This window comes from Cricetulus griseus, chromosome 7 (genome assembly GCF_003668045.3).
Source record: "Cricetulus griseus strain 17A/GY chromosome 7, alternate assembly CriGri-PICRH-1.0, whole genome shotgun sequence".
Classification (NCBI taxonomy): Eukaryota; Metazoa; Chordata; class Mammalia; order Rodentia; family Cricetidae; genus Cricetulus; species Cricetulus griseus.
This window is the reverse complement of record NC_048600.1, coordinates 60,941,089-60,956,550: the sequence shown is the minus strand read 5'-3', so window position 1 is coordinate 60,956,550 and position 15,462 is coordinate 60,941,089. Positions and strand designations below refer to the sequence as shown.

Genomic DNA, 15,462 nt, shown 5'->3' with positions numbered 1-15,462 from the left:
TCAGGATGCTGAAGCTGGTTAAAGTGAGAATTAGAAAAGAATTCCAGAGTGATGTTACCAGGCTAGGTAGAAAGCCGGTTCATTGTCTCAATGCACCAAAACAGTGCACGGGCTTTGGGATCACCCTTTCTGCTGAGCAGAGATCATTTGTGTCTCTTGAATGAAGAAGATCTTCGGATTATTAAGGAGCTTAACAGAACTGAAACTTTAATCAGTAAGATATAGCCTTCACAGGAGGTTGAAGTGTGATAGCTATACAATGTCATGAATATGCTAAAATCAATTGAGTTGTACACTTTCACTGGTTCAACTTTTTGGCATGTAAGACATATCTTAGTAAAGTGTTAAAAATAATAGCTGTTCTTGTATGTTTTGCCTTAGCTAAACAACTTAGACATGAAAGCCCTAAACTTAGTGTGTCTCCCACACACACACCACTGTGTATGTGTTCGTGCACATGCACACCCATGCCCATATGGTGTGAGCATATACAATGTGTGTATGCAGTGTGTATGTGCATTCATGTAAGTAAATGTGAGCACACACATGCCATGGCCTGCATGTAGAGGGCAGAGGACAGCTTAGGTCCCTAAGCTTACAAAGGAAGCACCTTTACCTGTTAAGCCATTTCCTTGGTCCCAAATGTTATCCTTAAAATCACGTTATTCTAAAAAATGATAATAGAATACAATACTTAATTCTTAAATAATCAATGCAGTGGCATTATTTTCAATTCTTCTATTGGATAATTAAGCAACTCTTAGGTGAGAATGTTAAATAATCTTGCATAAGACACAATAAGTACAAATTGTCTGTTTCAAGTGTTTTTAATGTACTTTTTCTTTAAAAAAGGAATGTTGTGGAGCATATAAGCACTATGATTATGCTCAGAGTCTACAAACTGCAAGACATTCTTAAAAGACATAGAGAAAGCAGGGAGACAGATAGATAGATGGTTGAAGAATAATGGATGAGTAGTCCAGAAGGTGCATCTAATAATTACCACCGTATTTACAATCAACAAAAACTTTTTGTGAGAAGGAATGCCATCAAAAACAGATTCTAAGGTTACTTGTCTATGCATTTTAAATCAGGCTAAGGCACAAGAGAGGTGATGCTTGAGAGTATAAAATCATATGCCACATATTAAGTATAGACATGCATGGTTATAGACAGCGGGAATCTGAACATTTACTGTGAAAGGCATTACAAGCCAATAGTTTGTTCCCATTATTATTTTGAACAGCAAGGCAGAGAGGCTGCTATATATAGCCTTTTCAATGAGTCTGCAGCCTGGGGAAGGGATGTTGTGTGCTAGGCAGGATGTGAGGGTGGGGAGATTTCCATACTACACACAATACGTACCTACTGGGTAAATCCCCAGGCCTAAAATATAATCCACAGTACTTTCATGTTGGGTGCTGCACAGTGGGTGGCGTGGGATGAGCTGTGGTTTACCCTGGGCATCAGTACTTGAAGAAGCCAACTTGATTTCTGCATTGCTTTCCTGCTGTCTGGAAAGACCACGGGTACCTGAATCTTCCCCTGAGGGTCAGCATGCAAATCAGCCCTGAGGCTGAGAGAAGTGAAGCTGGCATACAAGACAGCTGCAGCTGATCAAAAGAGTTGTGTTGCTCAATATTATGCTCCAGCTGTCTCCTCCTGCTGCCCTGCTCCATGGTGCTCAGCTGTACTCTCAACCAAAATTCTTCCCTGCTCAGCTAGATCTTAGGACTCTTCTCCGAATTTCCTACTTGGCTCTACTCATGCGTTGTGAGATGTCCCACCTCAAGTCTTAGGTTTATTTATTTGGTGTTAACACTGAAAAAGGCTGCAGCTAAATACACACACATGCATGCGTGCATACACACAAACACACACAATCACTTAGAGATAAAACAAGCTACTGAGAGGTAGCCATCAGAATCTGGTATGAAACGACAATGAAAAGTAAATAATTTAACTCTTGAGAAAAAGTCAGAAAGTAAAACATTAACATTGATTAGAAGTGATTTTAAGTTTCATTTACTGACGATTTTTATGAATTGCTTTTGTAACTAGATTTGTATTTGTTTTGTCCCCTTATTTTTATTTTATGTATGTAGGTGTTTTTGCCTGCCTGTATGTTTGAGCACTACATGCATGCAGTGCCCTCAGACACCAATAGTGGGCACTGAATTCCCTGGGACTGTAGTTAACAGACTATTGTGAGCTACCACACAGGTACTGGGAAATGAGCCTGGGTTCTCTGGAAAAGCAGCTGTTGCTCTTAATATACAAGTCAACTCTCCAGTCCCAGTTAGATTTGTATGGTATGAACACCTTCAATTGCAGCATTCAGGAGGCAGAAGATGGAGGATCTCTGTGAATTTGAAGCCAGCCTAGTCTACACAGCAAGTTCCAGAACAGCCAGAATTATATACTGAAATCCAGTCTCAAAGGTAAAATAAAATAAAACAAGTAATTTTTTTAATTAAAAAAAAAAACTTGCCACTAAGCTTCCTGGCCATTTCTGTTAGCACTGACAGTAACTTCTCCTTTTCTTCTTCCTCCTTCTCCCCTGCCCCTCCCTTCTTCTTCTTTTATGTGTATGTGTGTATACCTGTGTGAATGTATGTGGATGTCTGGAGGCCAGAGAAGGTTATTGGCTCCCCTGGAGCTGGAGTTACAAGTGGTCATGAGCTGCCGATGCATGCTGGGAACAGAACTCAGGTTCTCTGGAAAAGCAGCAAGCATTCTTAGTCAATGAACCATCTCTCCAGCCTTTATCACTGACTTCTAATCAAACTGAAGATTTCTGATATAGGATATTTTATTCCTTTATTTTAAATTAGAAATTTAAATATCTTAACAGTACTATTTTTCCCATAGGTAATTTAAAAAGCTATCGGGGTTCCATTTATTAGAAGTATGATTGCAATATAAACTTTCTGACACTGATGTGTGTGTGTATGTGTGTGTGTGTGTTCTCCTTCCTCTGCTGACAGAACTCTGGTGTGGCTTAGAGAATCACTCCTCCCAACCCTGATGTGGGATAATGTTCTTGTTCCCTGTAAAGATTTGTCACTCCTATTGGTTTAATAAAATGCTGATTGGTCAGTAGCCAGACAGCAAGGATAGGCAGGGCTACCAGATTAGGAGAATTCTGGGAAGAGGAAAGGCAGAGGGCAGTTACCAGACAGATGCAGAGGAAGCAAGATGAGAATGCCTTACTGAGAAAAGGAACAAAGCCACGTGTCTAAACATAGATAAGAATTATAGGTTAATTTAAAAGCTTTTTAGTAATAAGACCAAGCAATAGGCCTCTTAAAATAAATGGGCCTATTAAAATAAGCTTCTGTGTGTTTATTTGGGACTGAACAACTGCAGGACGAGGCAAGACAGAAACTTCTGGCCACACAGCCCCAAATACAGAAACACCTAGAATTTCACAACCATGACAGTCATGGAGAAGCACTCAAGCTCAGGTCTTCAGCAGCTCATGTCCCTTAGCATTTGACAGCACCAAGCAGGTGGGAGCAGCAGAGGTGGCACCACCTACTGTTAAAGCTCCCGTGCAGGCTTCTGGTAGTTGGACCCTTAGCTCTACGGGTGTTACAGCCTTAGAAGTCAGGATGCCTGAGCTCTTAGAAATAACCAATATTACAGTTTCCAGACCTGGTGTATCTGAGACTGGCCCTAAAGGCTCGAGAGCTCTCTGGAATTCTTGCAGTAACTAGGGCCTGCAGTTTCTCTTCTCTGGCCCTCTGCCCTATTGATACTTCTTCATCCCTCCTATTCTTTCCCAGGAAGGTCTCTCAAAATGTTCAGCCTCCCCTCCCCTTGTTGCTATGGTTCTTGTCACAGTTGCCACCATCTAGGAGGCAGCTACTGCCGCTCCTTTGCTGCCACTGCTGTGGTCCATCAGTATGTGGCTCTGCCCCTTCTTCAACTGCCAAGCTTGTCAGTTGTGCAACTCAGCATGGAACCTACTCTGATGTCACAGTTGCTGTTGCTCTGCACCCTTCACCATTGCTGCTCCACTGTCTATGGCTTTCTTTTCGAATTTCTAGCTCAGCTCAGTGCACTTCTAGGAGTGGACAAGAATAGATCAGTGCAGAGAAACCATTGTGGGGCCTAGTTTTGCAACACCAGGGAAAGCAGTCCCGCAGGTATTTACCAGTCTACTCTCCATGTGAGGTTAGGAGCTTGCTTATATAGCTCAAGATGAGTATTTGCACCAATCACAGCTAATGTCCCATGCAAATGAAGGCTTGTGTCTGCACCAATCATAGCACTGTCCCCTTTGTACCAACTGCAGCACTATGGTCAGTGCTTCTTCTCTAGCCTAAGGGTTAAAAAACATCTAGCATTCACCAAGGCTTGTGATAGCAAAAAGCATGGTACAAATTGAACAGCCAGGGCAGGAGCTACACCTCCAAGAACCACAGCAAGCAGCTGTGACTGCTGTGTGATTTCCTCATGGCATCTGTACAGTGTTCAGAACAGCTGATGCTGGCATAAGGGCAAACCAGGTGTCTGTTTAACAGTCTTTTTGCTCAAGGCAGCTAGGAAAAGAGCAGCAGTTGCAAATTAGGAAGTTAAGTTGCTCTATAGTCCTGTGAAAATGAACACAGGAGTGCTTACAATGAGAACTTCAGAAAGTATAATTAACACTAGCAATGATGATAACACAGTCCCTACCCGGTGTCCCACAGAGACAAAGGTCCTGCTCATCTGAATCACCAGGACTCCTCTTTAATTAAAAATTAGTTTTTCCAATTTAATTTTACAAAGTAATGGTCTCATTGTGGCATTTGCATGCCTACTGTGTTCTTGTTCATCTTTTTCTCTCATCGTCCTTTACTCCTTTTGCTGCTCGCTGGTCTCTTTTCCCCACCTCCCCAGCAGCCCCTTCTGCCCTCAGGTCACATGTGTTCATTATCCTCCTCCTCCTTTTAGATCTCTTCTCTCATGGTTCCTCTCCTAATTTTGTGACCCCCACCCCTCATATCTCCCCACACATACAGATTTAAATCTAGGATTCACTTAAGAGAAAAAAATATATATATGGCATTTGTCACATATTTTTCTGAATCTGACTCATTTTTTTAAACATAGAGATTTCTAGTTCCATCAATTTTCCTGTAAATGTCATTTTCCTTTACTGCTAAATAAAGTCCCATTGTGTATATATTATACACGCATTTCTTTATCCATTCATCGGTTAATGGACATCAAGGCTTTTCCCATTTTGTCTCTCTGAGATGCTTTCTGAAACTGTTAGGAAAAAATCCTGTTCCCTTTACAAAATGTCAGAAGATTGCTTCTGGCAACCATTCTCATACCATAGAGGGCAGTTCTGGTAAGCAGAGACCAACACAGAAGCAAGGAATGGCAAATAAAATTGCAGATGTTTTTGTGGACTACCTGAACCCCACAGAATTAAGTTGAATTGTTCTTTCCCTCCTCTCTCTGTTGAAAGACATTGAGAAAGCCTTTCTCAATTCATCTGAGGCTCAAAAAGCTCATACAAAAATAATTAAAGGAGTGAAATATTTCAATATTCAAACTTAGGGGTTCTGTCACATCCACTAAGACACAGGAAGAGGCGAACCAGTTCTGCTGGTAAATGTCCACTAACTTCTAGCCTTCAGAAGCCAGGGCTGAACGAATCAGGGGCCTGAGTTCTTGAGGCACTGTAAATGTCTTATCACCAGTCAGAGGGAAGAGTCTTGAATGCGTGTATTCCCCAGAAACCAAGTAACAGAACTTTTAAAGGCCGACTCATTGAGCCTTGGAAATGTAAAAGTTGTATCTAAATTCCAGTAAGACAATAGCAAAAACTTGTGGGAGAGTTGTTTGTCATCAGAGAGAAGTGGGTGTCCTTGGGACACGTGTATCTGCAGTGGCAAGGCAGGAGTGTTGGAGTCCTGGGCAGAGATGTAAAAGTCAGAGAACAGCAGGGAGTGGGACCAGTGGACCCTCAGTTAGAAAATCTTTAAAAAAAAAAATGGGACTAGAGTTTTCCACAGAGAAAAGAAACATATCACATCACAAGGGTGCCAGCCCAGGATTACCAGTGTCATCATGTTGAGTTCTGTGCCTTCTCTTTCCTCTTCCCTCCAGCCTGAGCCTGAAGGGGTGCAGCAGAAACCCAGCTGGTACCTGAGGGAGGAGGAGGAGGTGGTGGTGGAACACAGTGGGGAAGTCACTGTGTTTCCAAAGCAAGCCAAGCTGATGCTGAGGAAAAGCAGTATGTGGGATTTATGCTCAGTTTTTCATTGCTGTTTATTTTAGTGCATGTGTGCTTGCCTGCCCCCCACCTCTGTGTGTGTGTCTGTCTCTCTCTCTCTCTCTCTCTCTCTCTCTCTCTCTCTCTCTCTCTCTGTGTGTGTGTGTGTGTGTGTGTCTGTCTCTGTCTCTCTCCCTCTCTCTCTCTCTCTCTCTCTCTCTGTGAGTGTGTGTGTGTGTGTGTGTGTCTGTCTCTGTCTCTCTCCCTCTCTCTCTCTTTCTGTGTGTGTGTGTCTGTCTCTGTCTCTGTCTCTGTCTCTCTCTCTCTCTCTCTCTCTCTCTCTGTGTGTGTGTGTGTGTGTATGTGTGTGTGTGTCTGTCTCTGTCTCTGTCTCTCTCTCTGTCTCTCTCTCTCTGTGTGTGTGTATGTGTGTGTGTGTGTCTGTCTCTGTCTCTCTCTCTCCCTCCCTCTCTCTCTCTCTCTCTCTCTCTCTCTCTCTCTCTCTCTCTCTCTCTGTGTGTGTGTGTGTATGAATGCCTGCATGCATGCACGTGTGTGTATGTGTCTTTGTGAGGATGTGTGAATGTAAGTGCAGATGCCCATGGAGGCCTGAAAAGGTTGCCTGATGCCTTGGAGTTGGAGTTGTGAGCCACCTATCCTAGATCCTGGAAACCAGACTTGGTTCACTTCAAGAACAGTGCATGCCTTTAACTGCTGACCCATTTCTCCAGCCCTGTGCTTAGAGTTTTGATTATCTACAGGAACTGGACTGGCTGTTTTGAAATGTTTGTTATAGAAACTTCCAACAGATGCTACTGTAAGAAATACAGTAACAAACTCAGTACCCATCACCCAGCCTCAGAAATTGTCAGTTCAGCAACACCATTTCTTGCCCTATTTCTTCTCCCTGACCTCCACTGCATTATAATAAAGCAGATCTCTTTGTCAATCAAAATGTGATCATTTTGTCTATCATTTCGTGCACACCTGTGGAAAGCACTCTTTTAATCCAACAATAGTATCATTAGCTTGCCTTAAGATTTCATACCAGTTCCTCAGTTTCTTCTCAGTGTTTAAATGCCCCACAATGGCTCATAACTCCTTTATACAGTTGATTTGTTTGGCTCTTAATCCAAAACCTCCCACATTGGAAACATCCCCTAAGGTCTTTTTCTGGTCTATAGGTTCCCACCCACTTCGTTTGTTGGGGATCCTGGGTCATTTGTCCTTAGCATTTGGTATATTCTGGACTTTCCCAGTTACATCTCTTCCTGTTCTTTGCCGTGTTCCTTCATCTTGAGCTTCCTGGCAGCTCAGATTTTAGATCTAGAGCTCTGACCAGAGTCATGTGTGACTTCTCTCTACACAAGGAGTCTGTGTGGGTGGTTTGTTTGCTTCCTATCTCATTACACAGAAGCCACGTAGTGTCTGCTTGTCTCTCTATCGTGTGGTCAGTCTGTCACTGTGCTGTCAGCTCCTTACTGTTGTACATTTCCCTTTTGACTTTTGACATGGAGAGTTTAATAGCCACCGAGGGTCATCATCTGAATTTGTCATTGTATTCAGATTGTGAAATACTGATGCTCTGTCGTTCTTCTTCACTTACTTTACATTATTAAGTATCTGCTCACAAATAATGCTGCTATGAACATAGTTGAACAGATGTCCTTGTTGTATGAATGTTCATCTTTTGGGTATATGCATAAGTGAAACTGCTGGATTTGTGATAGACTGATTCCCATTTTCCTGAGGAATCTCCATACTGATTTCCAAAGTGGCTGTACAAGTTAGCACTCCCACCAGCAGTGGAGGAGTGTTCATAGCAGTTTTATTTGTAATAGCCAGAACCGGAACAACCTAAAAGCCCCTCAACTGAAGAATGGATAGAGAAAATTGTGGTACATTTACACAATGGAGTACTACTCAGCAGAAAAAAGAAAAACAATGGAATCTTGAAATTTGCAGGCAAATGGATGGAACTAGAAGAAACCATCCTGAGTGAGGTAACCCAGTCACAAAAAGACAAACATGGTATGTACTCACTCATATATGGATTTTAGACATAGAGCAAAGGATTACCAGCCTACAATCCATACCACCAGAGAAGCTAGGAAACAAGGAGGACCCTAAGAGAGACATACATGGTCCCCCAGAGAAGGAGAAAGGGACAAGATCTCCTGAGCTAATTGGAAGCATGGGGGAGGGGAGAAGGAGCTAGGAAAAAGAGAAGAGGAGAAGAGGAGGGGAGGGGAGGACATGAGGGTGCAGAAAGGTTGAGCCAGGGGAAGAATAGAGGACAGCAAGATAAAAAGATACCATTATAGAGGGAGCCATTATAGGTTTAAAGAGAAATCTAGCTCTAGGGAAATGTCCAGAGATCTACAAGGATGACACCAACCTACAATCTAAGCAATAGTGGAGAGGCTACTTTAAATGCCCTCCCCTGATAATGAGATTGATGACTACCTTATATGCCATCCTAGAGCCTTCATTCAGCAGCTGATGGAAGTAGAAGCAGACACCCACAACTAAACACTGAACTGAACTCCTGGAATCCAGTTGCAGAGAGGGAGGAGTGATGAGCAAAGGGGTCAAGACCAGGCTGGTGGAACCCACAGAAACAGCTGACCTGAACAAGGGGAAGCTCATGGACCCCAGACTGATAGCTGGGAAACCAGCATAGGACTGATCCAGACCCCGTGAACATGGGTGTCAGTGAAGAGGCCTCAGCAATCTATGGGGCCTCTGGGAGTAGATCAATACTTATCCCTAGCATAGGTTTGGACTTTGGGAGCCCATTCCACATAGAGGGATACTCTCTCAGCCTAGACACATGGGGGAGGGCTTAGGCCCTGCTCCAAAGGATATGGAAGACTCTGGAGATCCCCCACGGATGGCCTCACCCTCCAGGGGAGCAGAAAGGGGATGGGATAGGGAGTTCGGGGGGGGGGGGGGGGGGGCAGGGGAGGAGGGGAGGGAGAGGGAACTGGGATTGACATGTAAAACAATCTTGTTTCTAATTTAAATAAAAAAATAGAAAAAATAAAAATTTGAAAAAAGTGTTTGTTCACTACATTGAAATGCAATCCTTCATGAAAAGCAGGATGTTCTGGTTTGTTTTGTTTTCAGTTTCCAGAATAATAAGTTGGTTGTTTATCATCCTCTGAAAGTAGTCAGTGGGGTGGACTCTTTTCAGTTTTCTTTTGAACTTGTTTTAATACCTTTACTTACCTCATCACAGTTATCATTTTTGGTGCCCAAAATTGTTCTATCTTTGCCTAGTAGGAGCTTTTTTGTATTGTTGGGTTTTGTTGTTGTTGGTCATCTATCTGTTTGTTTTCCTTGTGGGATGTGTGTGTGTGTGTGTGTGTGTGTGTGTGTGTGTGTGTGTGTGTGTGGTGTATGTGCACATGCATAAGCCAGAAGAAGGCTTCTGGTGTCCTTTTCTATCATTCTTTGTGTTCTTCATCTGCAGCAAGGTCTCTCCCTGACACTGGAGTACATGTTTTTAGCTAGGTTGGCAGCTAACAAGCCTTGGGAATCTGCCTGTTTCTATCCTTCAATGTGCTGGGGTTAAAGGCATGCAGTAGACCATGCCTGGCTTATTACGTGGACGCTAGTATCTGAACAACAGCCCTTATGTCATAAAGTAAGTGCTCTCAACCACTGAGTCATCTCCCCAGCCTCCTTTGCATTTTTGTTTGCTTTTCTTTGAGACAAGGTAACACCATGTAGCCTAGTGCTGGCACCAGTATGGAATTTCATTTTATTTTTATTTATTTATTTATTTATTTATTTATTTATTTATTTATTTTGGTTTTTTGAGACAGGGTTTCTCTGTGGCTTTGGAGGCTGTCCTGGAACTAGCTCTTGTAGACCAGGCTGGTCTCGAACTCGCAGAGATCCACTTGCCTCTACCTTCCGAATGCTGGGATTAAAGGGGTGTGCCACCAACGCCCAGCTAAAAATGGCCCAAAGACTATTTTTTTTTAAATCACATTTATTATGTTTACAGTGTTATGACTGCATGACAGAAGAGGGCACCAGATCTCATTACAGATGGTTGTGAGCCACCATGTGGTTACTGGGAATTGAACTCAGGACCTCTGGTAGAAGAGACGTGCTCTTAACCTCTGAGCCGTCTTGCCATCCCCTGACCAGTATGGAATTTGTCTCCTATAAACCCAGCTTTTTAAAACCAAAATACAAGTAAAAGAGACTGTTTATCTTTTTTCTTTTTTTTTTTTTTGTTTTTTTGTTTTTTTGTTTTTTTGGTTCTTCGAGACAGGGTTTCTCTGTGGCTGGTCTCCAAATCACAGAGATCCACCTGCCTCTGCCTCCCGAGTGCTGGGATATAAGTTGTATGCCGCCAACACCCGGCTGAGACTGTTTATTTTAACATGATGGAGAAAATACTGGAGGCTCTAACATTATGTTTAAGAGTGAACATAGACTAGTCCGCGTAAGTAGTTTGAGGTGTTCTGTGTGGTAGAAAATAAAATTATTTTTATTGTATTACATAGAGACTTGGCAAGTGGAAGATGCTCCTCATATTCTGCTTTCTCAGGTGAAAGTGCCATGTAAAGTCTGTAAATTATCATGCCTGAATTAGTCTGGCATAAATCTATCCTTTTCAAAATAATTTACAGTATGGCTGAGAAGGTAGTACATGATACTGCATAATGTTAAAGTTGGGTATGCTACCAGTAACATAAATGAAAATAACAGGGTCCTAGAAAATATTAATGGTATATTTCTTCTTATATTAAAAATAAGATAATCCACTGCTTCTCAGCCCTTCGTCTAAGAGTGAGCATGGAACAGGTGTCCACAGCTAGTGTGAATGATCCAGTCCACGGTCATTGTAAACGCAGACTCCACCTATCATGTGATCAGTCGCTCTCAACAGGTAACCTCCACATCATATAGTATAATATAGTTCTTCCAGCTCCGCCCATCAAATCAATACCATAATCAGTAGGAAGAGAAATGGAGGAGATAGGAAGGTTCCCATTAAGTAACCCCCTTCTTTTCTTGAGACAGCCTCCCAAGAGCTGAGATTACTGGTGTAGATCATCACATCCTGCCCGGACACCTATATTTCTGCCATATTCTTTTGTTCAGAAAAGAGTTTGTGGTTCTACCAAGTTACTGGAAAGGCTAAAAATATTGTATCCTTTTTCAGGCTGACCAGATGTCCAGATAATTTTCAGGGAATTAGTTACTCCAGAAAAAGGAAAGAGAAGGAAAATAGTAATCTTTTGCTGCAAATTATATTTAGAAAAGTCTACCTCTTTTATACATTATATTTCCATATCTTAAAATTGCAGAATATCTCTCCTTCTCCCCCTTCCCTTTTCTACCCTTCTCTCTCTTCCCTTTGTATTCATTATTCAACAGCATCCAATACATGTGAAAAGAGGCTGTAATTAGTAATTTACATCTAAAAATAAACTGGAGAATTGTGCTCTCTCACTTTGTCACATCTTTTGTCCCTCTTTGAGCTGTGCTATCCCTGATTGTATTGGGACTTCTTAGTTAATAGCTTCCTGGTCATGGTGAACCTCACATGAGTACTACATCTTAACGTTGTCCTGACTCTAGGATAGACTCATAAGTAACATGCATTATTCACAGAACAGATGAAATTCAGTTCCCAAAGACCCTCACGAGGGTAGCTAGTTGTTTGTCTCTGTGTGCTTGCCTCCTTGTAAGGGTCTTTACATGCAGGAAAAAAAAATAGTTTAGAAGATTCCATGTGGGAAAGTCTGCAGGCTCCCCAGAGGACGTGCATGTTGGCTGAGGCTGGCAATATAACTTCAGAGTGAACCAGAAGAAAGAGACAAAGAGTATTCATTTAGACACAGCGTGTAGCATTTGTGCAGTGGCATACCCAGAAGGCTAATGTGACATCCTTAAAGCTAGGCATACTGTGAGGCTTACAGAAGAGTCAAAAAGGAGCCCTTCGGTGCCTCATACAAGGCCGGCATTGCTTTCTTTCACAGATGAAGGAACTGAAAATCCAAGCCATTGTGCAGGTGTTAGGCCGTATCGATGGATTCAAACTTGTAGGTAGAATAACAGCCCTGTGCAAATCTTTCCATGTCCTAATCCCTACAACCTGTGACTGTATGAAATTGGGTGACAAAGGGGAATTGCCATATCAAGTGGAGTTACAGTGTCCATCGTCTGACCTTAAAATAGGGTACCTGGCCTAGATGATCACTCTGGGGTGGGTGGCTCCCATGTGTTTCTCAGGATCCTTGAATGTGGCCAAGGTAGGAGGGATAGGTTCTGGCAATATGGAAGAAGCAGGATTCTGCCTGCAGTTGTTGAGTTTGAAGATGGAGAAAGAGAGCCAAGACGAAGGCCACCTGGGTGTCCCTTAGAAGATAGGACAGTCACAGAGGCAGTGTCCCCCAGAGACCACCAGAAAGGAGCAGAGTCCTACTATTACCATGATTGCCACTCAATGAGATCTATTTCAGACTTCTAAACTAGAGAATTGTAAGGTAAATCCAAGGTACTTAGAGTCACTAAGCCTGTGGTAATTCATGATAGCAATGGGAAACTTATACACTGACCCATGGACCCCTGTTTTTTTCCCCTTTTCTACATGTCTTAACTGTTGTAGAGGCTAAACCAGGAACTATAAAAATTAAAATTAATTCCTTTTATAATTCTAAGTTTCTTTAAACCTCATTTCCAAACCATATAGCAAAGGGTACGCATATTTTTGCATGTGCTTCTTAGCTTGGTGAATTTTGAAAGGATGTGGTCATGGCCTTTGACATCAGAGGAGGAGCTCAGCGGTGAGGCTGGTTGGTGTTGATAGAAAAGATAAGGTTAGAGGCAAGTTGCCTTCAAACGAGTCTCTCAAGATCAACTGTATCCTGTTGCATTCCCAGCTGTTTCTCTCCATCGGTTGCACTGAGGTGTGATGCCCAAGCCGCATCACTTTTCAGAGCTGGACCATGAACAACTTCATCCTCCTGGAAGAACAGCTGATCAAGAAGTCCCAGCAGAAGAGAAGGACTTCTCCCTCGAATTTTAAAGTCCGTTTCTTTGTTTTAACGAAAGCCAGCCTGGCATACTTCGAGGATCGCCATGGGGTATGAAAACACTTGCTCTTGTCTTTGTTTTGTGTTTGCATTGAGTTGATTTGTGGGATAAACTTGAACACCTGGAATATAAGTATGTTGTGTTTAACAACTACAAAGTACTCAGAGATCGAAGCAAAATCAAAGAGAACAGAGAATCAGGTGTTAGGCTATTTTGGTTCTAAAATCCATAGGTTTAACACTCGTCCATTTTTCTTCTCCTCAAAGTTATGTTTAATTTATAAGCATAGAAATATTTTATGGAGTGAGTTTTGTGGCTAGAACTTGAAGTTCATGTGAAGTGTATGGTGTTTTACAGGCTGTAGAGCAGTAGGATATTAATTATTGCTCATCAGGACATAAGGGGTAACCTAGCCCAGTTTCTCTGTTTTACAAAAGAAGTGATTCTTAGAATTGTGAGGGGGAGGTCCTATATCAATTTTTAATGACTTGAACTGTCCTTGTCTCAATGGTCATCTCCCTCCTGAGGCCATGGGGCCACACATCCATGCAATATCTTCAAATATTTTGTATTTCATGTGTACGTGTATACGCAGAATAATCATGTAATATTCTGAAAGTTGTAAAGCATGTGGCAACCTTCTTTGTCCATGGTACAATAGCTCAAGAAACTAGGGGTATGGGGCAATGAAACACAAAGTGTCTGCCTGCAGACAAGGGCTCCTCCCTGCAGTGGCTGCTTAGCTAGATGTATCTAAAGACAACTGCCTATTGTACAGTAACAGTGACAACAAAAGCAAACAAGTACTTGGTAATAATATAGTGTGGGAGAAGCACTGGGTGGGGATCGGGAAGTCTCTGTGCTTCCCACTGAGTGAATGGACCTGGACAAATGTCCTTCTCCATCAGACTCTTTTCACTGTAAATGAAAGGACTAGACATCAACCTAAGTTCCAGTCTTCCTTTCAGAAGCCTTTGGTTGTATGCAGTGCCTCTTAGTCTTCCTCGACCACTTCTCAAAGTGTGTTTGATCTCTTATCATATCATTGTATTATTTTTATATCATTAGAGAGGTAGGGTAGAGATGAGTACTGAGGTTTTAGCTGTGTGGTCAGTGAGTCAAAGATGCTTCTGTTTCTTGCTGGTGTCTCACTAGAAGATACAGAGGTGTGTGTGGGGGAGGGAGAGGGGAGGCCCAATCTTTAAAGTTTTTCATGAACTTGGAGCAGACCACTCGGGAGGATACCTAGCCTTTTTAGTTTGGGGTAAAATAATATTGTTCCTCTCTCTACTTTTACAATGAAAAGAATCACTTGTTTTCATCAGGTCCTCACTGATAATTTGCCAAAAGGTTAGAAGGCATATGGAACTACATAGTGCTGTCCCCATTGGTCAATGGCCAGGTGCCAAGCCTTGAGCCTGGAGGATTCACCGTAGAACTAATAAATCACATGGCATCAAGTTTGTGTTTTTGTGAATGAAGCATGCAGCTCACATTTCATAATGAAAGTATAGTCATGCACCTTTAGTTAACTTTTCACAAAATGGATTTTACACTTTAGCCAGTTTTTTTTTAAATATTTTTAAATTTTTGAGATTATAAGTACATCACTTCCCCCTTCTCCATTCTTCCTTCAAACTCTTCAATGTACCCTCCTTGGTCTCTTTCAAATTCATGTTTCTATTTTCTTTAATGATTATTGTTGTTGGTGGTGGTTGTAGTGGTGGTAGTGGTGTGTGTGTGTGTGTGTGTGTGTGTGTGTGTGTGATAATGTCACCATATAATCCAAGCTTGAACTTTAAATCTTCTAGCCTCAGCCTCCAGAGTGTCTTGATTATAGGTAGGTGCCACCACACCTGCTTTACTTCTTAAGAGTCATAGAAGAATTCAAATACAAGCTGCAAATGGTGATGTGTGCTCTTAATCCCAGTGCTAAGGAGACTGAGGCAAGAGGATCAATATAAATTCAAGGCTAGCTTGGATACATGTTAATTTCCAGGCCAGCCTTGGCTACACAGCAAGACTTGATCTCAAAGTAAACAAAAAATAACTAAAAAAAGAAAAATTTCATAAAAAATAATTCATCCTGTAGCCTTTGGCTGTATATCTAATGTTTTCAGGATGGACAAGTATGTGTGTGTGTGTGTGTGTGTGTGTGTGTGTGTGTGTGTGTGTGTAACAAACAT

General features: G+C 42.1%; 1 protein-coding gene across 3 annotated transcripts in view; it reads left to right on the top strand.

Annotated features, from left to right (window-relative positions):
* The first annotated feature begins 13,188 nt into the window (after positions 1-13,188).
* The window catches only part of Itk (IL2 inducible T cell kinase), a 64,421-nt gene continuing 62,147 nt past the window's right edge, over positions 13,189-15,462 (top strand). For all 3 annotated transcript variants that reach the window (XM_035447973.1, XM_027425285.2, XM_035447972.1), the window contains exon 1: positions 13,189-13,326. In XM_035447973.1, the coding sequence (XP_035303864.1) occupies positions 13,189-13,326 (138 nt within the window). The remainder of the gene's footprint in view (positions 13,327-15,462) is intronic.